The 22,476-nt window shown below is 43.2% G+C and overlaps 1 protein-coding gene across 23 annotated transcripts in view; it reads right to left on the reverse strand.

Moving 5' to 3' along the window:
- Positions 1-22,476, reverse strand: part of GIT2 (GIT ArfGAP 2) — a 70,373-nt gene that overhangs the window by 45,420 nt on the left and 2,477 nt on the right. For 5 of the 23 annotated variants that reach the window (XM_019038912.4, XM_055359010.2, XM_063694318.1 and 2 more), the window contains exons 1-7: positions 20,971-21,167; positions 16,393-16,526; positions 14,457-14,569; positions 13,736-13,841; positions 8,393-8,479; positions 8,158-8,288; positions 5,733-5,827 (exon numbers count right to left, since the gene is read on the reverse strand). In XM_019038912.4, coding sequence (XP_018894457.1) covers positions 5,733-5,827; positions 8,158-8,288; positions 8,393-8,479; positions 13,736-13,841; positions 14,457-14,569; positions 16,393-16,526; positions 20,971-21,022 — 718 coding nt within the window. In that variant the 5' untranslated portion in view covers positions 21,023-21,167. Of the gene's footprint in view, positions 1-5,732; positions 5,828-8,157; positions 8,289-8,392; positions 8,480-13,735; positions 13,842-14,456; positions 14,570-16,392; positions 16,527-20,247; positions 20,369-20,970; positions 21,188-22,476 lie in introns of those variants that run through there. The other 18 variants (XM_063694319.1, XM_055359003.2, XM_063694315.1 and 15 more) reach the window with 8 other exon arrangements.

A 22,476-nucleotide genomic window follows, 5' to 3' on the forward strand; every position in this document is an offset into this window, starting at 1 on the left:
TTTATTTCTTGAGGCAGGGTCTTGCTCTGTTGCCCAGGCTGGAGAGCAGTGGCATGATCAGCACTCACTGCAGACTTGACCTCCTGAGCTCAAGTGATCCTCCCACCTCAGCCCCTCCTGAGTAGCTGAGACTATGGGCATGCACCACCATGCCTGGCTGCTTTCTATAAAATTTTTTGTAGTGAAAGGATCTTGCTCTGTTGCTCGGGCTGGTCTCAAACTCCTATGCTTAAGCGATTAGGAGAATTGCTTCAGGCTCCCTGAAGTGTTGGGATTACAGGTGTGAGCCATAGCTCCCAGCCCCTTTTGTTTTTTAATCCATTCTGAGAATCTCTGTTTTTCATTGATGTGTTTGGGTCATTAACATTTAATGTAATTATTGATATGTACGGATTTAAGTCTATAATGTTATTATTTATTTTCTATTTGGTCCTTAGTTTTTTGTTCTCCCCCTCCTCTCTTTTGAATATTTTGAATCAAAATATCTTTTGATGATTTGAGTAATTTTTAATACTCCATTTTCATTTACCTCTAGCGTTTTTGATCACATATCTTTGTAGTCTTTTTTTTTTTTTTTTTCAGATGGAGTCTCACTCTATCACCCAGGCTGGAGTGCAGTGGCATGATCTCGGCTCACTGCAACCTCTGCCTCCCGGGTTCAAGCAATTCTCCTGCCTCAGCCTCCCAAGTAGCTAGGACTACAGGCGCGTACCACCATGCCTAGCTAATTTTTGTATTTTTAGAAGAGACGGGGTTTCACCATGTTGGCCAGGATGGTCTCAATCTCTTGACCTCATGATCTGCCCACCTCAGCCTCCCAAAGTGCTGGGATTACAGGCGTGAGCCACCGTGCCTGGCTTGTAGTCTTCTTTCAGTGGTTATGGTAGAAATTACTATACATACACACACACACACACACAACTTTTCACAGTCTACTTAGAAATCCTATTTTACATTTCCAGTAGAAGGTAGAAATCTTACCATTATATTTTTTACCTTATCCCCTTTTATATTATAGTTGTCAAATATATTACACTGATATATGCTGAAAACCCTACTAGATAATTTTTTTTTTTTTTTTTTTTTGAGACGGAGTCTCACTCTGTCGCCCAGGTTGGAGTGCAGTGGTGCAATCTCGGCTCACTACAAGCTCTGCCTCCCGGGTTCACGCCATCCTCCTGCCTCAGCCTCCCGAGTAGCTGGGACTACAGGCGCCCACCACCACGCCCGGCTAATTTTTTGTATTTGTAGTAGAGACGGGGTTTCATCATGTTAGCCAGGATGGTTTTGATCTCCTGACCTCGTGATCTGCCCACCTCGGCCTCCCAAAGTGCTGGGATTACGGGTGTGAGCCCAGCGTTTTTTTTTTGTTTTTTGTTTTTTTTTTTTGAGATGGAGTCTCCCTGTCGCCCAGGCAGGAGTGCAGTGGCACGATCTCGGCTCACTGTAACCTTTGCCTCCTAGGTTCAAGTGGTTCTCCTGCCTCAGCCTCCTGAGTAGCTGGGTTTACAGGCATGTGCCACCATGCCCGGTTAATTTTTGTAGTTTTAGTAGAGACAGGGTTTCACCATGTTGGTCAGGCTGGTCTCAAACTCCTGACCTCAGGTGATCCGCCTGCCTCGACCTGCCAAAGTGCTGGGATTACAGGCTTGAGCTACTACACCTGGCTGACAATGTTATAGCTTTAAGATATGTATGACAATTTCAACTTTTTGTTTGTTTCTTGAGACAGGGTCTTACTCTGCCACATCTTTAACATTTCTGTTGTTTTTCTTTCATTCCTAAAGTTCCAAGATTCCCTCTGGCATCATTTCCCTTCCACCCAAAGAACTTTCTCTAGCATTTCTGTTAAAGTAAAGAATAATTCTTTTTTTTCCTGTTAGAATGTCCTTATTTTGCCTTCATTCCAAAGGTTATTTTCATTGGATATAGAGTTCTGGGTTCACAGCTCTTTTCTTTTAGCACTTTAAAAGTATTGTTTCTACCATCACAAAGAAGATGAGAAAAAATAATAATAATAAAAAAGGAGCAGTGGCTCATGCCTGTAATCCTATCACATTGGGAGGCCCAGGTGGGTGGATTACTTGAGCTCAGGAATTCAAGACCAGCCTGGGCAACATGGTGAAACCCCATCTCTACAAAAAATACAAAAGTTATCTGGGCACAGTGGCACACACCTGTAGTCCCAGCTACTGTGGATGCTGAGGTGGGAGGATCACTTGAGCTCAAGAGGTTGAGCTTTCAGTGAGTCGAGATCACGCCACTGCACTTCAGCCTAGGCGATGGAGTGAGACCCTGTCTCAAAATAATAATAATAATAATAAAAGTATTATTCTGGCCGGGTGAGGTGGCTCATGCCTGCAGTCCCAGCCCTTTGGGAAGCCGAGGTGGGTGGATCACGAGGTCGGGAGTTCGAGACCAACCTGGCCAACATGGTGAAACCCCATCTCTACTAAATATGCAAAAATTAGCTGGGCATGGTGGCAGGCACGTGTAATCCCAGCTACTCAGGAGGCTGAGGCAAGAGAATCGCTTGAACCTGGGAGGCGGAGGTTGCAGTGAGCCAAGATTGCACCACTGCACTCCAGCCTGGGCAACAGAGAGAGACTCCATCTCAAACAAACAAACAAAGTATTATTTCATTTCCTTCTCATCTCTATGGTTTCTGATAAGAAATCCACAATCATTCAAATCACTGTTTTTCTATATATGTTATGTGTCACTTTTTCCTGGCTGCTTTCAAGATGTTTTCTTCAACTTTAGTTTTCAACAGTTTGATTTTGATGTGTCTCAACTGTGGACTTGAGTTTATCTTCTTTGGAATTTCCTAAGTTTCTTGAATCTGTAAGTTTATGTCTTTCACCAAATTTAGAGGTTTTTTTTTTTTTTTTTTTTTTGAGACGGAGTTTCGCTCTGTTGCCCAGGTTGGAGTGCAGTGGCTCAATCTGGGCTCACTGCAACCTCTACCTCCCAGGTTCAAGTGATTCTTGTGCCTCAGCTACCTGAGTAGCTGGGATTACAGGTGCGCACCAACATGCCCGGCTACTTTTTGTATCTTTAGTAGAGATGGGGTTTCACCATGTTGGCCAGGCTGGTCTCAAACTCCCAACCTCAAACGATCTGCCTGCCTCGGCCTCCCAAAGTGCTGGGATTACAGGTGTGAGCCATTGAGCCTGTCCCAAACTTAGAGGGTTTTTTTGGCCAATATTTCTTCAAATACGTTTTCTGCACACACCACTCTTTCTCATCTCTTATTGGGAATCCAATGACATAAATGTCAGACATTTTAGTATTTTCCCACAGGTCCCTGAGACTCTGTTCAGTCTTTTCTTCCTACTCTTTTTTCCTCTCTGTTGCTTAAACCAGGTAATTTCTAGTGATCTGTTTTCAATTCATTGACTTTCTCTGTCATCTCTATTCTTCTATTAAGCCCATCCAGTGAGTTTTAAATTTTTAGTGTTTGTATTTTTCAGTTCTAATATTCCTATTTGGTTCTCTTCTGTATCTTCTATTTCTCTGATGGGACTTTCTATATTCCTGTTTGTTTCAAGAATGTTTGCTTTTACTTCTTATAGCATGGTCTTACTAGCTGCTTTAAAATCTTTGTCTGATAACGCCAACATTTGTGTCATCTTGGGGTTGGCATCTGTTGGCTGCCTTCCCTGGCAAGTACATGAGAATTACTCAGATTTCAAGTCATTATGGATGATATCCTAGACACTGTGAATGTTTTGTTATGAGACTCTGGGTCTTCTTTAAACTTTATGCAAAAATGTTAATATTTTTGTCTTAGCAGGCAACTGACCAGGTGAGGTTCTGCCTCCTGGGCAGATGGTGAGAGAATAGAGAGAAAAAGACAAGCAATCAGGATCCCCCCTCATCCCCTTGCTCAGAGATTTAGGAACCTGTGCTGCCACTGCTGCTGCTGCTATTGCAGCCACAGGCTTGCCTAGGGGCTGGATGGGAGAGATCAGAAAAAGGAAGGAGGAGGAGGAAAAAACCCCAGGGGAATCTCCTTCCTCTCTGTCCTGTAGAAGTCCCATTTCCTGCTCTTTAACCAGAAAAAGGCTTTTTTTTTTTTTTTTTTTTTGAGATGGAGTATCATTCTGTCACCCAGGCTGGAGTGCAGTGGCGCAATCTTGGCTCACTGCAACCTCTGCCTCCTGGGTTCAAGCAATTCTGCCTCAGCCTCCCGAGTAGCTGGGACTATAGGCGCCTGCCACCATGCCCAGCTAATTTTTTTGTATTTTTAGTAGAGACAGGGTTTCACCATGTTGGCCAGGATGATCTGGATCTCCCGACCTCGTGATCCGCCCACCTCAGCCTCCCAAAGTGCTGGGATTACAGGCGTGAGCCACCGCACCCCGCAGAAAAAGGCTTTTTTGCACTCATTATGTACCTCCAGGTTTCAGGCTGTCATTGAAGTCCTATCAGAAGTAAGACAAACAGGACACTCACCACCAGCTGATGACACTTTGAGTTCCCTAATCTACCAACCAGGATTTACTTTTCAGAGTCTTTAGCTAGCTACTCCAAGCATTTGATCCAGGTCTGTTAGTTCTATTTTGCAGGAGACACGGTGGGGTGTGCTTACTCCATCTCACCCAGAACTGAAACTACACCAGAGGCTCTTAACTCTATCGTACAACCAGGATGGAGAATCACTGCATACATGTATGTGTTGGCCAATATTTTCTTTAAAGGGCCAAATAGTAAATATTTTAGGCTTTGTGGCCATCTGGCCTGTTGCAATGACTTAACCTATTCAACTCTGCTGTTGTTATGTGAAAGCAGCCATACACAAGGTATAAATAATTGGGCGTGGCTTTCTTGCAATAAAACTTTATTCATTTATTTTTTAGAGAGATGGGGGTCTTGCTTTGTCACTGCACCCAGGCTGGAGTGCAGTGGCACAATCATAGCTCACTGCCACCCTGAATTCCTGGGCTCAAGTCCCAGCCTCCCAAGTACGTGGGACTACAGGCGCACACCACCATGCCTGGCTGACTTTTTAAAAAACTTTTTTGTGGAGACGGAGTCTCACCCCTCTTGCCCAGGCTACTTTCGAATTCCTAGGTGCAAGCAGTCTTTCTGCCTCGGCCTCCCAAAGTGCTAGGATTACAGACACGACCCGTTGCACCCGGCAGAAGCTTTATTTATTTATTTATTTATTTATTTTTATTTATTTATTTTGAGACAGAGTCTGACTCTGTCACCTAGGCTGAAGTGCAGTGGCACGATACAAAACTTTGTTTAATAAAACAAGTAACTGGCTAGATTTGGGCTACAAACCATGGTTTGCTGACCCCTGTTCCCTATCACAAATAGCCAAGTTGGCTTTGGCAAAGTTTACTTCTGGACTTTTTTTCCATTCCTTAAGAAGAATTTTTCAAATAACTACAAAGGTTATTGCTTTGCTCCTACATTCCTAGTCCCACCATGTTCAAGAACTGTGGTACCCATTCAATTTTGCTTTGATTATTCAATCTGATTCTTGAAATAGTCATTTCTCTAGAGCTACTAAAAATGAAAAATCTAAGGAGTTTTGTCCAACTTTATATCTTTTACGTGTAACTGACAATTCTGTAGTTATCCTTTCAAATTAAAAGCCATATGTACAGCTTTATCAGTGATATGTTACAGCAGAGGAGTAATAACAAATAGTGTCCCAACTTGTTTTTCTAGAACCTTCCCAACTGGAGATGTGAAACAGTCATTCTCCATCCACTCACCTGGTTTCCTGCCACAGAGATAGAAGGCTAGTCTGTCCGTTAGCTCATACTGTATTTCCACGAGGCGCTCTGCCAGCTCATGGTGCCCTCCTTGCCTACCAAGAGAAAACAAAGTACCATTTATATTGCTCACTATTCACTGACTTTAAAATGGAGTACAAAGACGTCTCCTGAGACACCTGAGCAGTTTATCACACAAGACTTTTGAGAATCATCAACCTTCTTGTGGTAGGTAGATTTCTGAAGTCTACTTTGCATCCCACTTTTATAAACTGTTTTCACCATCTGAACTATCCCCTTTCCTTTATTAAGGCACAAAATAGAATATTTAATAAGAAATTCAAAGACTTATGAGAGGGAAAGATACAGAATGACTTAATTTAATGAGGTAAAAAAATGAAATTAATCAATGGTTTACGGTAGAAGTTCTCAAAAATTAACTAGCGCGTTTCTAGAAATATACCATGTGCAGGCCCCACCCTTGGAAATTCTGAATCAATGGGGACAGGATGGGGCCAGGGGCCAATATGTTGAAGAAGGTCCTTCCCCTAGGTGATGCTGATGCAGCCAGTCTGACTCTGGATAAGAGTCTAGTAACCACTTCAAAGGCTTCAAATCAGTGAGAGACACGCCAACCTAACGCACAGCTCACGCCTGCAGCTACTTCTGCCTCCTTATCTTCAATTTGCACAACAGAAAATATTAAGTTTACCTTTCAACATCCATGAAATAAATACTTACGCTGCTTAGAATCCTTTCAGCAACAAGGATACAAATTATATTGAGATTATTATATGCAAGGTACAAGTGCGAAAATTCCAAGGTAAGTGATAATAAGTATCATTTACCCAGGGCTCTCGTCCAAGATCAAGTATATTTTGTGGTTTTTGTCCTTAAAAGTAATGGCAAAAACTGCAATTACTTTTGCACCAACCTGATAGTTTCAGCCAGTTTCTCTCCCCACCATTCAAGGCACTCACAACACCCTCCAACCTACCACACAGCTTTGATTTGTGAGAGGCACATCTTATTTTCATTTTTTAGTATCTGTGAAATCAGGAAATATCCTACAATTGATGATACACCATAATTTAATTGGCTGAGCTCTTTTCTTTTTTAGTGCTCTGTGAAATAATGAAGCACCGTGCAATACTGTACTCCTGCTGTTATTCCCAGACCCACTCTGTTCTTTCCAGTCAGGTCTCCTGCTGTGCTGAACACACTTTGTCCCTCCCTGCCTCCTGATCTTGACTCCTGCCTTTCCTCTTACCTGGAATGCTTCAGCTCTCCCTTCACACATTCAAATCCAACCCATTCTTCAAGACCAGCTGAAGAAATTTCTTAAATGATTTGGACCACAATGAAGAAACCCTATATATGCTTTTTAAGACCAATTATCTATTTTGGCAATGAATCCCATATGGTCTTGCCTCCTTGAACTTTCAGGCATTTATGAATCATCTTTTCCAAGAGAGTAAATTCTGGGAAGGCAGAGTTTTGTTATTCGCCCATTTTATCCTCTGTGGAGCAGAGTATTGTGCTTCACAGTTAATAAAAGTACTTTGGAAAAAGAAGGAAAGATGATCTTTGGCCATTTAAACGATATTCAAGACTAACCTATATATTTATTTTTCAAGGACTTTATTAATAAAGAAAAATTTAAAGAATTTTACAGTGAGCACCTTTTTTTTTTTTTTTTTTTTTTTTTTTTGAGACAGAGTCTTGCCCTGTTACCCAGATTGGAGTGCAGTGGCATGGTCTCGGCTCACAGCAACCTCTGCCTCCCAGGTTCAAGTGATTCTCCTGCCTCAGCCTCCCGGGTAGCGGGATTACAGGTGCCTGCCACCATGCCCAGCCAATTTTTTTTTTTTTATTTTTGGTAGAGACAGGGTTTCAGCATGCTGGCCAGGCTGATCTCGAACTTCTGGCCTCAAGTAACCCACCCGCCTTGGACCCTCAAAGTGCTGGGATTACAGGTGTGAGCCACCATGCCTGGCCTAGAGTGAGCACTTAGATGTCTACTACCCAAACCTTACAATTAACTTTTTACTATACTTGTTTAATCACATATCTATGTATATATTTGCTTTTAAGTTCAAGCAATAACTAAGAGTATTAAAAAACAGAAGAGTACATTCTGTAATTCTTGATACTTGATTTGGAGTCTGACTACAGCTCAAACATCACTGTGTTATAAAGGATCAAGTAAAAGACTGGAAGCTTAGCACACTGGTTCATGACTCTAGCCTTCCTCAACTTTGCCAGGCTGAGCTTATATGCATTTTAAATGTCTTCATCTGTAAAATAAAATAACGTACATCTTTAAAGGGGTTCAATATCAACATATACAACTTAGCTACTTAACAAGGAATCACACCCAACAAAAAAATCCCAGAGAGAAGTAGTGAGAATCTAGGTCTCTTACCTTGCATAATCAACGGGAGTTTTCCCACTAGAATCCTGTGTGCCTGGGTCTGCTCCATATACTGCCAATAATTCAGCCTGTAAAATCTGCCCTGCTTTGGAGGCAACATGGAGTGGGGTGTTTCCTTTTTCCTAAGAATCATTAATAAAAAGTAGGCAAAAGAGCACATTAAATAAAGGCTACATGAACACAACTCACTTAGTTTCAATATCTGAAGCAATTCATGTTTTCTTACAGGATGAAAGAAGTTGGCTTGTGCTCCTAAAGATAACAGTCTCAAACAGGTTTCAAGATTCCCTGTTCTCACGCTCGAATGGAGTTGCTGAAAAACGCAGAAACAAAAAAGGAATCGTGGTTAGAGGTGTAAAGAATGATGTCCTAGGGCAGCTGATAGACCATTTTAATATATGTTACATCAGTAACGCATAATCTTTATTTGTCTCGGTAAAGTGCATGGACCAGTCTCTCCTTTGCCAGTCACAACTGTCCCTGGGCTGTAAGGTGGGGTGAGACCACTTTACTGATAAGGAAACTAGGGCTTTGAAGGCTGACTTGCCCAAATGCATGACTTATCTAAGAAGTGGCACAACCAGAACCTGAGTGAGAGGCAGGACTGTGTGAAGAGGTGACTATGCGTGGCTCTGACATATGACAGACCTGAATTTCAAACTATACCCACTTCAAGCTGTGTGGCCTGGAGAAAGGGCTTTAAGCAATCTGAACCTCACTTTCCTCATCTCAAAAATGTCAACAATGGCCAGATGCAGTGGCTCATGCCTGTAATCCCAACACTTTGGGGGGTTGAGGTGGGAGGATCATTTGAGCCCAGGAGTTTGAGACCAGCCTGGGCCACATAGCAAGACTCTGGCTCTACAAAAAATACAAAAATTAGTTGGGTGTGGTGGCATGCGCACCTGTAGTCCCAGCTACTAAGGAGGCTGAGGTGGGAAGATCACCTGAGCCTGGGCAGTGGAGGCTGCAGTGAGCTGTGATCATGCCACTGCACTCCAGCCTCGGTGACAGAGCAAGGCCCTGTCTCAAAAAAAAAATTAAAAAAAGGTGGCATTTTTCTTTTTAGAAAGGGTCTCGCTTGCTCTGTCATCCAGGCTGGAGTGCAGTGGAGTGATCATGGCTCACTGCAGCCTCAGTATCCTGGGCTCAAGCAATCCTTCCACCTCAGCCTCCCAAACAGCTGGGACTACAGGCGCCGGCCACCATGCCCTGCTAATTTTTTATTTTTCAATACAGATGAGGTCTCACTATGTTGCTCAGGCTGGTCTCAAACTTACGAGCTGAAGTGATCCTCCCACCTTGGCCTCCCAAAGTGTTGGGATTACAGGCATGAGCTACCATGCCCGGCCCTATTCACAGGGTTATTATAAGGATTTAGTGATATAATAAAGTGCTCAAAGAATACAAATGCTATAATAACAATTATTATTAGTTGTTACTGTAATTAGGGCTTTAGGACTTCAAATTCTACACTGTGTAAGCTACAGGATCCTGCCTTATACAATACCCTCTCTACCACATTATTCTTGGCCTGTATAATATGCTTTAATAAAGTCTTTCAGGGTAGGAAAAGGCCCGTGATATACCGAATTCTGTACTACTGCAGAAAAGCTCTTATACAGTCAGAAGATGAGCTGCCTTCCTTCAAATCTAACCTAGAATTGTCCAAGATGCAGTAACCCTTATCACAGGAATGAAGAAATCTACTCTAACATCTATTTCTAAGTCTTGTTTAATTTTTTAAATAGTTTTTTTGTTTTTTAAACACAGGGTCTCGTTATGTTGCCCAGGCAGGACTGAACTCCTTGGCTCAAGCAACCCTTCCACCTCAGCCTCCCAAGTAGCTAGTATTACAGGCATGTGCCACTGTGCCTAATTTTTTAAAACTCTGGCAAGGAAAAAAAAAAAACAAAAAACCCAACACATACCAAGTCTTATTAATCAATGGAAGTAGCTAGTATATGCATTTCTATGCAAAATTTCAAATTCTGAATTCTTCAGCCAGATTCTGCTGGGGATTAAAAAAGGGGGGGAAAAAAAGGCCAGATGTGGTGGCTCACGCCTGTAATCCCAGCACTTTGGGAGGCCAAGGCAGGCAGACTGCTTAAGCCCAAGAATTTGAGACCAGTATGGACAACATGGTGAAACCCCATCTCTCCAAAAAGTCAAAAACTGGCCAGGCGCAGTGGCTCATGCCTGTAATCCCAGTACTTTGGGAGGCCGAGGCAGGCAGATCACTTGAGGTCAGGAGTTCAAGACCAGCCTGGCCAACATGGTGAAACCCTGTCTCTACTAAAAATACAAAAAAAATTAGCCGGGCATGGTGGCGGGCCCTTGTAATCCAAGCTACTCAGGAGGCTGAGGCGGGTGAATCGCTTAAACCCAGGAGGTGGAAGTTGCAGTGAGCTGAGATCGTGCCACTGCACTCCAGCCTGGGTGACAGAGACTCTATCTAAAAAAAACAAAAACAAAACACACACACACACACACACACACGCACACATTAGCCAGGCTTGGTGGCACATGCCTGTGATCCCAGCCACTTGAGAGGCTGAGGTGGGAGAATCATTTGAGACTAGGGAGGTTGAGGGTGCAGTCAGCCATGATTGTGCCATGACACTCCAGCCTGGGCAACAGAGTGAGACTCTGTCGTTTAGCCTGGAGTGCCATGGCATGATCTCAGCTCACTGCAACCTTCGTCTCCCCAGTTCAAGAGATTCACAGCTGAATTCTACCAGACATACAAAGAAGAACATCCTACTAAAATTATTCCAAACAATCAAAGAGGAGAGGCTCCTCCCTAACTCATTCTGTGAAGCCAACATCAGCCTGATACCAAAATCTGGCAAAGACACAACAAAAAAGGAAAACTTCAGGCCAAAATCCATGATGAACACAGATTTTTAAAAAAACTCTTAACAAAATATTAGCAAACCAAATCCAGTAGCACATCAAAAGTTAATCCACCATGGCTGGGCGCAGTGGCTCAGGCCTGTAGTCCCAGCACTTTGGGAAGCTGAAACAGGCGGATCACAAGGTTAGGAGTTCAAGACCAGCCTGGCCAACGTGGTGAAACCCCGTCTCTACTAAAGATACAAAAAAATGGCCGGGCGTGGTGGCTTACGCCTGTAATCCCAGCACTTTGGGAGGCCGAGGTGGGCGGATCACGAGGTCAGGAAATCGGGACCATCCTGGTTAACAGAGTAAAACCTCGTCTCTACTAAAAATACAAAAAAATTAGCCGGGTGCGGTGGCAGACGCCTGTAGTCCCAGCTACTCAGGAGGCTGAGGCAGGAGAATGGCATGAACCCGGGAGGCGGAGCTTGCAGTGAGCCAAGATTGCGCCACTGCACTCCAGCCTGGGTCACAGAGCAAGACTCCGTCTCAAAAACAAACAAACAAACAAACAAAAAACAAAAGATTAGCTGGGCCTGGTGGCACGTGCCTGTAATCCCAGCTACTTGGGAGGCTGAGGCAGGAGAATCACTTGAACCTGGGAGGCGGAGGTTGCAGTGAGCCGAGATCATGCCATTGCACTACAGCCTGGACTACAGAGCGAGACTCTGTCTCAAAAAAATAAAAAATAAAAATAAAAATAAAAAAATTAACCCATCATGATCAAGTAGGCTTTTTTGCTGAGATTCAAGGCTGGCTCAACATACACAAATCAATAAATGCAATTTGCCACATAAATAGAAGTAAAAGCAGGCCAGGCGCGGTGGCTCCTGCCTGTAATCCCAGTACTTTGGGAGGCCGAGGCGGGAGGATCACGAGGTCAGGAGATTGAGACCATCCTGGCTAACATGGTGAAACCCTGTCTCTACTAAAAATAACAAAAAAAAATTAGCCGGGTGTGGTGGTGGGCACCTGTAGTCCCAGCTACTTGGGAGGCTGAGGCAGGAGAATGGCATGAACCTGGGAGGCAGAACTTGCAGTGAGCTGAGATCGCACCACTGCACTCCAGCTTGGGCGACTGAAGAAGACTCTATCTCAAAAATAAATAAAAATAAATAAATAAATAAATAGAAGCAAAAGTAAAAACCACATGATCATCTCAATAGATGCAGAAAATGTTTTCTTTTTTTGAGACAGGGTCTTGCTCTGTCGTCCAAGCTGGAGTGCCATGGTGTAATCTCAGCTCACTGCAACCTCCACCTCCTGGGCTCAAGTCATCCTCCCACCTCAGCCTCCCAGGTAGCTGGGACTACAGGCACGGCCACCATACCCGGCTAAAATTGTTATATTCTTTGTAGAGACAGGGTTTCGCCATGTTGCCCAGGCTGGTCTTGAACTTCTGAGCTCAAGTGATCTGCCAGTCTCAGTCTCCCAAAGTGCTGGGATTACAGGCGTGAGCCATCGCGCCCGGCCAAAAAGTAATAAAAAAAGTTCTGAATAAGTCAGTCCTCATGCTCTGTGTGAGTAAGCATTTATCCAAGGCAGCGCTTTGAAAATATGCACATTTCTTACAGCATCTCTCAAAAACATGCGAAGGCCCACATAAAGAAAACCACCTCACTCGTTTTACAAGTATCATAAACCATTCTGTGTACTATAGCTTTGAGTCACACATTACTTTCTGAAGATCATACTTACTGTTCAACCTGGAAACCTGAAGAAGTCCCCTTCCTTTAGTACTTTTTCTAGTCCTTATTAAAAAGAAACAATTGTCCTATAAACTTTCTAGTCCCTTCTAGAAACAACTCTGAGATGGTTCCTATTTCAAAGTTAAACAAACAAAAAACTTATCAAAATATAATTTAAAAGCCATATTGGAAAAACACAAATAGCCTTCCAGAGACTTACTTTTCCTCTTTGCCCTGAACCTCCACTATATGAATGGCTGCCATTTGAATTCAGATTAAAGACGAAACCAACTGACAAAAAAGCTATTAATTAATTAATGTGCAGAAATGAGTTTTTGTTTTTCTTTCTTTAAAAACTTTTTTCAGCCTGGGCAACATAGCAAGAACCCGTCTCTACAAAAAATAAAAAATATTAGCTGGGTATGGTAATGCGCCTGTAGTTCCAGCTACTCGGGAGGCTGAGGTGGAAGGATTGCTAGAGCCTGGATGGTCAAGGCTGCAGTGAACTGTGATTGCACCACTGCACTCCAGCCTGGGCAACAAAGCAAGACCCTGTCTCAAAAAAAACAAACGAAAAACAAAAAAACCCTGGCCGGGTGCAGTGGCTCATGCTTGCAATCCCAACACTAGGAGGCCGAGGCAGACGAATCACCTGAGCTCAGGAGTTCGAGACCAGCCTGGCCAGCATGGCGAAACCCCGTCTCTACTAAAAATACACAAATTAGCTGGGCATGGTGGCATGCGCCTGTAATCCCAGCTACCTAGGAGGCTGAGGCAGGAGAATCACTGGAACCCGGGAGGCAGAGGCTGCAGGGAGCCAAGATCGCGCCACTGTACTCCCGCCTGGGTGACAGAGACTCTGTCTCAAAAAAAAAAAAAAAAAAAAAAAAAAGCCCACAACCAGACTTTTTTTTTGTTTTTTCAAATAAAACAATATGCTGTCTCAGCCCGCTCTTTTAGGGATTTTAAAAGGTGTGACCCACCTTGCTAAGATCTTTGGCAGTCACACTATCGTCATCCCGGCAGGGCAAGCGATGGACGAACGCTAACATCTGATACTTGGCTCTGATGAATTCCGCTTTATTGGGACTGGTTCAAAAACAAAAAAGAAAACAGTTCACTCGTTCAGATACAACAATCCCCATTCTTTGTACTGTAAAAAGAAGAGGAAGTGACCCACATCCCCCATTTGAGAATAAAATGAACAATGCTCAAGTAAGTTTCAGCAAGGTTTAAGACCTGCAGTTTGAAAACATACATTAGTTATTATAATGGCTGGAACTCCAGAGTACCCGCTTTTTATAGTAGTCCTCTTCTCTGTGTAATTGTCTGAACTGATTTAGCAACTTTGGGAGAAAGCAGCATTTAGTCCCATCTTATAAGTGAGGCAACAGGCAGACGGGTGCCCAGACCTAGATTTCTGGTCTGATCACCTCTTATTTGAGTATAAGTTTAAATCTGATTACAGACTCCAAGCCATGGTTTCCAACTGAGGAAGCCACTTACTCCTGCTGGGTGGCCATGCTAAACAGATGGTCCTGCCCCACCCCATTCTGCATTTCTAATAGCAAAGAACCTGATGCACAACTAGGGTAACCCCCTCCTCTGCTGCCCTTGTGGAGACTGACCAAAAATAGCTGCACTCCTTTCAGTGGGCCCCATTTGTTATGAAGAAATAAAAGTATTTATAAACATTCCACTCACTGTACTTTATCCTGTGGATTAGCTTTACGTCTTCCACTCATAATAGACGCAGGGTCCAGCAAAGAATGCTCCCATATAGAGTTAGCACCGTTATTATACAAGGTCTCAACCATCTAAAACCAAGGAGGATGACATAAGACTTTAATTTCTTTTCACAAATATTCAATGGGGATCAGTGACTGAACAGAGTAAACAAAGTCCTGTTATAAACACTCATTCGTTAGGAATATCATTCATATCACTGTTTTCTGATTTGAGAATGAGAAAGATGATCAATCTATATGCAGGATTCAGCTTTGACTAGTAGGATAGTTAAATACCTAAAGTGTGACTGAACAGTTCTTATTCTGTATGAAAGAAAAAAAAGTACTCTGACACCTTAGAGCAGGGTTTCCCAAACCTAATTAAACACTATTTTCAACATTCTTAACGACCCATGTACTGTCTATATTATTCACTTAATATTTGTCTTTAAAGCCACTTACTTTTAAAAACAACTACAGTTTGATGTGCTAGTTATAGCTTTCCCATACACAGTAAAATAATGTAACCATTAAAAAAAACATGTATTACCTACATCTGTCTTGAATACCACTGGTGGTTCCACATTTGGGGAATTGTTGCTTTAGGGTCAACCCTGGCATTCTAAACAACTCATCTCTGGACTTTACTGAGATTCTGTACTACAATCTGGCTTTGCAAACACAGACAGACCTGAGAGCAGTAAACAGCCCCTTTCACATGAGCGTGAGTGGTTAGAAACTTCTAAGCAAAAGTTAGTAATAAATCATATCTCCAAATTTCATTTTAAGGCATGACTCCTAAAACAGCCCCATCTGTTTTTTTACAGCAGTGTAGTTATTTTCACATCAGAGATACAAACCCGCTTGTTTTGGCTCCTTGGTTCACACAGGCAAGTTTAAGATTCAGTGCAGCTGTCACAGATTCAGTGAAATGTGTAATCAAGACAAATGAAGGCAAAACACACACTTAACCTTGAGTTCCAAGAGAACTTGAAGAATGTGTACCCCAGGATAGAAGTAAAGGTGACATGACATTGGACTCCAAATAAAACAAAGAACTCATTTAACAGGGTATTCTACATGCAATCAAAACATATTAATTTAATTTGGTCTCTCTGACTAGTAACAAGAGCTTTAAGAAAACTTAAAATGTTTCAGAAGTTTCTGAGGAATCCCAGCCCATGCTGCTATCAAAGCAGAAAAACATGTTCTAAAAATATTAGCAGGTACTCAGGAATAAGTACATTAAAGAAAAGATTCTCAGGCAGTAGCCTTCAGAAACATTCACTATCATGCATAGAAAAGATGGACTACTGGCCGGGCGTGGTGGCTCACACCTGCAATCCCAGCACTTTAAGAGGTTGAGGTGTGGATCACTTGAGTTCAGGAGTTCGAGACCAGCCTGGCCAACATGGTGAAACCCCTTCTCTACTAAAAATACAAAAATCGGCCGGGCATGATGGCGGGTGCCTGTAATCCCAGCTACTCGGAGGCTGAGGCAGGAGAATCGCTTGAACCCGGGAGGCGGAGGTTGCAGTGAGCTGAGATCACGCCACTGCACTCCAGCCTGGATGACAGAGTGAGAGTCCATCTCAAAAAAAAAAAAAAAAAAAATTTCCGATGACAGTCTAGAAAGTCAACAGAGCAACAGTACCAAGATATTTTAATGACTATTCATCTATCTACCTATAATTGAGCTTTTTGAACAAGATTTATGTCAAGTAGGAAGAAAAGTCTTTACTGAATTCAATACAGATAATATTTGTAAATAGCATTGATGGGCATGCCATCTCTATTCAATTATGAAACAGTTTTGTCTTATGGAAGAAGTACACCAGGAGAAATTTTAGTTATTAACATGATGAGCCCTAAAATGTAAATTACCAACTGTCAGGAGAATTCTTATCCTTTACCTGAAGCAGTGTTGGAGGCCATGGTGTGTGTTTCAGATGTCTCACTTGGGAGATATGGCGCCCTAGACTCCGATGGACACTGCAGCACTCATCACATAAAAACGTTCCCCTATTTACTGATGCCCAGGAAGGATCTGGAAAGAGAGTGAAATCTCAGTGGCAGGGATACCAGCAGGTTGCTATACCGCCAGATGGCAAAAGATGACTGAGGTTTGGTTTGTCAGAAAAAGGAGACATTTTTGTTTCAGTGTGCTCATCAATGCATCAGGCTGGTCATCTTGTCGGATGGTATGACCTACCTTGGCTGATTAGGTACAATGTTAATTGAGACTAAAAACACCAGTGGGAGCCTTGGGTAAACAGTTATCTTCTTTCTGGTTCAGGGCCACAGTTTGTAGCCCTAATGTGGATCTACCATTTCAGATGCATGCTTTTTCATTCAAGCTAAGAAAGCAAATTGAGAGGGTACAGATGAATGATTTTGGATCCATCTCCATAAAAATCAAGATAATACTTTTTTTTTTTTTTTTTTTTTTTTTTTGAGATGGAGTCTCACTCTGTCACCCAGGCTGGAGTACAGAGGCACAATCTTGGCTCACTGCAACCTCTATCTCCCAGATTCAAGCAATTCTCCTGCTTCAGCCTCCAGAGTAGCTGGGATTACAGGCATGCACCACCATGCCCGGCTAATTTTTGTATTTTTAGCTGAGACAGGGATTCATCATGTTGGTCAGGTTGGTCTCAAACTCCTGACCTCAGGTGATCCGCCCACCTCGGCCTCCCAAAGTGCTGAGATTACAGGCGTGAGCCACTGTGCCCGGCCAAGATAATATAATTTTGACAGTGAATTATGCAGATAGCATTTTCTGCAGTAAGTGTTGTAAAGACTGCTGTCCTAATTCACTGCTATGAATCAACATGTCAATATGCTTAGCAGAAAGCTGCGAGTTACAGAATCATAAAATCACTCAGCTGCTATGGTTCTGAGGACAGGGAAACCTGGCCTCTTCCATTAGGAAATGTTCTATCATGTCCATGAACTGGTTTTTTTGTTTGTTTGTTTGTTTGTTTGTTTTGAGACAGAGTCTCACTCTGTCCCCTAGGATGGAGTGCAGTGGCGCAATCTCGGCTCACTGCAACTTCTGCCTCCAGGGTTCAAGCAATTCTCCTGCCTCAGCCTCCCGAGTAGCTGGAATTACATGTGTGTGCCACCAGCTCGGCTAATTTTTGTTATTTTTAGTACAAACGAGGTTTCACCATGTTGGCCAGACTGGTCTCAAACTCCTGACCTCAGGTGATCCACTCACCTCGACCTCCTAAAGTGCTGGGATTACAGGCTTGAGCCACTGTGCCCAGCCAATTAATTGTTTTATATAAACTACCAAGTCCAATCTTGCAACTGATCTGAAAAAAAAAAAGAAGTTGCAATAACAGCAGCTTCACAGAGGCAAAGATGTAAAATAAAAATGAATAATATTTTTAGTGTGTGTATAATACTTTTTTCCCTTTAAAGTCATAGAGCTTCATTAGCTGTCCTTTGAAACAAGGGATAATTTCATACTTGGCAAGCAGGATGGATCTGGGTAAGTAAACTGAATACCTAGAAACCTCAAATAAAGAAAGAGCTACACTTCGTCAGACTCACAATGGGGTGACAATAGGTGCCACTTAAGCTGCCTGGTCAAAGGGTTACATTTAAAAATTCTTCAATGTCCACAAAAATCTCTAAAATGCATGTACACCATCTTTACCATTTTTTAAGAGTTTATTCAAACCCTTTCAAACCATATAATGAAAAGTTATGGGCTTTCAATCAAAGACGAATCCTGGGAGCCAGTGAGTATGGTGGTTAAGAGGGTTGGCTCTAGAGACAAGCAGTTCAGGGTTTGAACCCCAACTCTGCCACTTCTTGCACAATGATCTCAGACAAGTTACTTGAGTGTTTTCACCATGGTTCAAATGAGAACAACAACAAATCTTGGGATAGTAAGGATATAGAGAATAAGTGAAGTACCTCACACATAGTAAAGTAGTAATGTTGTTATATCTTTTCTAAATTATTTTCTCAGTATTCAGATATTTTCTAGACGTGAAATTCATGATCACTGGACAAAGTTTTTGATGGAAAATACTTAAAACATTGAACATTTCATGTGACCACTCTACTACTGTACTGAAAATCTCCATGGAGTTTTCAAGTAATTGAACTCAGAGTGTGATGTATTTGAAATGAACCAGATTCATTAAAAAAAAAAAAAAAAGAATATTTAAGAAGATGTGATCATGGTTAAATGTTTGCATAAAATAAAACAGAATCAAAATAATTCAATTTAGTATAACTCTGTCGCTATTACTATATCATCCTAAAAAGCAGAGATTGGAAATGTCCAGATGAAGGAGCTCTACAAAGATGCATTAACAACACTGCTTCCTGCAGTATAGTACTGACACTAATGGCAAAAAAAAAAAAAAAAAAAAAAAAGACTGTTTTGAAGCATAGCTTTGGTTTTCACTTATTCAGAGGATTTGCAGTATTCTTTTTTTAGCAAGTATTTAACACATATTAATTAAGACAAGTATTCGACTAACCACTTTAGCATCCTGGATCAGAATCCCATGGAAAGAATATCAGAATGTTAACATAGTAAAATAAAAATGTTTGTATGAATGAGATTGGGTAAAACCCTTTAAGTTCATCTGGAGCCAGGGCTCCAGGGACACCACAAATGAACTTCAAAAATGTTTGTGACTCCCCCAGACAAATCTTAGGTGAATTCGTTCACGTGCATTTTAGGGGAGAAGGCCTTAGCATTCATCAGAATCTCAAAGGGGTCCCTAACCCCACAGGTAATTCTCTCAGTAGGGCTGTGCAGAAAAGGCAGCACAAATTCCCAGCTGCTCAATTTCACAGAATATTTCAAGGTAGCCTAATTATATTCAAAACAGGAAGGAAGTGACTCAAGTCTCTGCAGATTAGGCGTATGAGACAACAACTAAAGCGATACAATGGAAGAGAAAATGTTCTGAAATGCACAAAATGCTGCAAAAGTATATTTAGGATCGCAATGGAGGAACAATTTTGCTTTGCCCCGTACCCTATCAAGAAGCAAAACAATATGCATTCCAAGAGGAAGTTAGAAGCTAGACACATGTGAATCAAATACATCACAGTAAGTTCAACTGAAAATAGGCAAGAAAATAAGGAAGTGGAACAAATAACATTTTTAGAGAAAACGATGGAGTTTGTATAACTCACACTAACTTGGTTTAGAAAACACTTCTTTTTAAACTCCTCCATACCCCCTCCCTATCTTCAAAGGAAACTGGTAACACCTGCACTGTACGGGCCATAAAACAACCACATGAGGTTTGAGTTATCACAGTTCTATTTACAATCGGTCTCCACTTCCAAATGACAAGCTTAAGATCAGAACAGTTGCAAAGCCAGTGGTGTTCAATGATTTAATTAAGATTGTTTATCGGACACTATTGTGCCAAGAAAGCCATGTTACCTTCGAATTAACTCAAAGCTAATACATCCAAGCACCTAAAACAGCATGTAATAATCTATCCAGAGACCTGACAATTCAGTTGCAATTGCTAAGACACACTTGATCTCTAAATGTGAATATTATGTATGAACAGTTATGCATCATTATGAAGGAATGGCTTTAGCGTTTCAATGCCCCTACATTGCTGGTGATTTTGCGTTTGTTTCCGTTGTAATCAACGTATGATTTAGATAGTCAAATATAGCTTGAAGGGACTACAAGGGTTCTACTGTAGACAGCATAATGCAGAAAAGAAAAGCCTTAGATGATATGATTCTACGAGTATTCATTGAATCTTCCTCACCACTAAGCGTGATACTCCCGATTATCCTCATCGAAAAAAATGAGGAAATCAAGCAAGTGACCAAGTGAAGTCACCAGCCCAAGGTCATCCAGAAGCAAAATCTAGTTTGAACCCAGGCCGTTCAGATCCTCAAACTTGAGACAAGCACTGCCTCCTAAGTGCTGGTTGTGTTTGGAAGACCCCGATCTCCTGGCAATTCTCCCGGGCAGAGTAGCTGTCGGATGTCAGCAGCGGGGAAGTCATCTACGGGGACCCTCTGGCGAGTCTCAGGGAGTGTCATCCTCCCCGGGCAGGACACCCAGGCGGAGAAAGGGTCTAGTGGGAGGTGACACCTGCAGCCTCTGGAGGCTGCAGCCGGGAGGACGCTCACATTTTACTTCTGTAATTGGCTTTCCTGTGGATTGCCCAAGCCCCTTCCTGTTGGGGGAGCAGCCCTGGCCCCCGTCACCTCCCCAGTTGGCCTAGGACGGAGGGAACGGGAGGGAACGAGAGGGAAGGGAGGGCCGCGAGGGACGGGGAGGGCGGCGGCCCCCTGCCCGCCCGGCTCTGACAGGCCCGGGACGGTTCCCACCCCAAGGCCGCCCAGGGATCTCTTCGTTGCGACCCTAGCCGCGGGTTGCGGACGCTTGGCCGCGGGATGCAGCCTGACCTGAGGGGGCGGCCCCGGGGTAGGGGTCCGGGCCAGAAAAGCAGAGGGGAGCGGGCCCGGCCGGTGCGACTCACCCGGCCCGCTGCAGTCAGCGCACACCTCGCTGCTCCGGAGCCGTTTCGACATGGCTCCCACCTCCCACCTGCGGGGAACTAGAGGCCGGGGGACAGCAAAGGCGGCGGCGGCGGCGGCGCTTCCGCTCTAACGGGTCCCAGCGGCGGCGGCGCTGACGGCGGCGCCTCTCCCCTCAGTGCCTTGCAGCCTTGGCACAGCACGCACGCGCGGGGAGGTACCCTTCTGCGAGTGTCAGGTCATGTGACCGGAAAAGGCACGCTGCCTTGTCGCCATCTTGAGTGAGGGCAGGAGACTGCCCGAGTATCATCTGTCCTACCTTTAAATATTGAATTTGGGTCTTCTTCTCTGGCAGAGATTCCACTCGTCCCAACTGATTAATACCAGGGGAAGTAGCAATATCTTGTGATGAGAACCCTGCAGCCACAACCTTCCTGAGGCAATCAATGGTCAAGTTCATTCATTCATTCCTTGATTCAACAAATGTTTATCAAGCACTTACCATGTTTTATATACTGTCCCAGCCACTGGAGAAACAGCAGTGAGCAAAGACTGAATTTCTAGTCCTTATGAAGCTTGCATTTTACTGGGGTAAAGTAAAATAAGAATATATTATATGATTCCAGGCTGGGCGTGGTGGCTCACTCTTGTAATCTCAACACTTTGGAAGGCTGAGGCACGCGGATCACTTGAGGCAGGAGTTCGAGACCAGCCTGGGCAATATGGTGAAACCCCCATCTCTACTAAAAATACAAAAATTGGCCGGGCGCGGTGGCTCACGCCTGTAATCCCAGCACTTTGGGAGGCCGAGGCGGGTGGATCACGAGGTCAGGAGTTCAAGACCAGCCTGGCCAACATGGTGAAACCCCGTCTCTACTAAAAATACAAAAATTAGCCGGGCACAGTGGCAGGCGCCTGTAATCTCAGTTACTTGGGAGGCTGAGGCAGGAGCTTGAACCCAGGGGGTGGAGGTTGCAGTGAGCTGAGATCACGCCATTGCACTCCAGCCTGGGCGACAGAGTGAGACTCCGTCTCAAAAAAAAAAAAAAAAAAAAAAAAAAAAAAAATTAGCCGGGCGTGGTGGCGCATGCCTGTAATCCTAGATACTCAGGAGGCTGAGGCATGAGAATCGCTTGAGCCTGGGAGGTGGACATTGCAGTGAGCAGAGATCGCGTCACTGCACTCCAGCCTGGGTGACAGAGCGAGACTGTTTCAAAAACAACTTCAACAACAACAACAAAAATAACAAAAAAGAATATATTAGATGATTCCTTAGGCTTCAGTTTTAATCTCATGTTCAAAATTAAGATAATGCATTGTTTACTTCTAGTCCACGATTTGTTTTTGTATGGCTTGCTACTTAAGAATGATTTTTACATTTTTAAAGGGTTGCGAGATGAAAATGAAGGAGAAGAGAGAGAGGGAAAGAAAGAAAAAGAGGAAGAAGAATATGCGACAAAACTTGTATGTGACCAGCAAAGTTAAACATTCATTTTGGCTAAGGACAG

The sequence above is a fragment of the Gorilla gorilla genome, chromosome 10 (assembly GCF_029281585.2).
Source record: "Gorilla gorilla gorilla isolate KB3781 chromosome 10, NHGRI_mGorGor1-v2.1_pri, whole genome shotgun sequence".
Taxonomy (NCBI): Eukaryota; Metazoa; Chordata; class Mammalia; order Primates; family Hominidae; genus Gorilla; species Gorilla gorilla.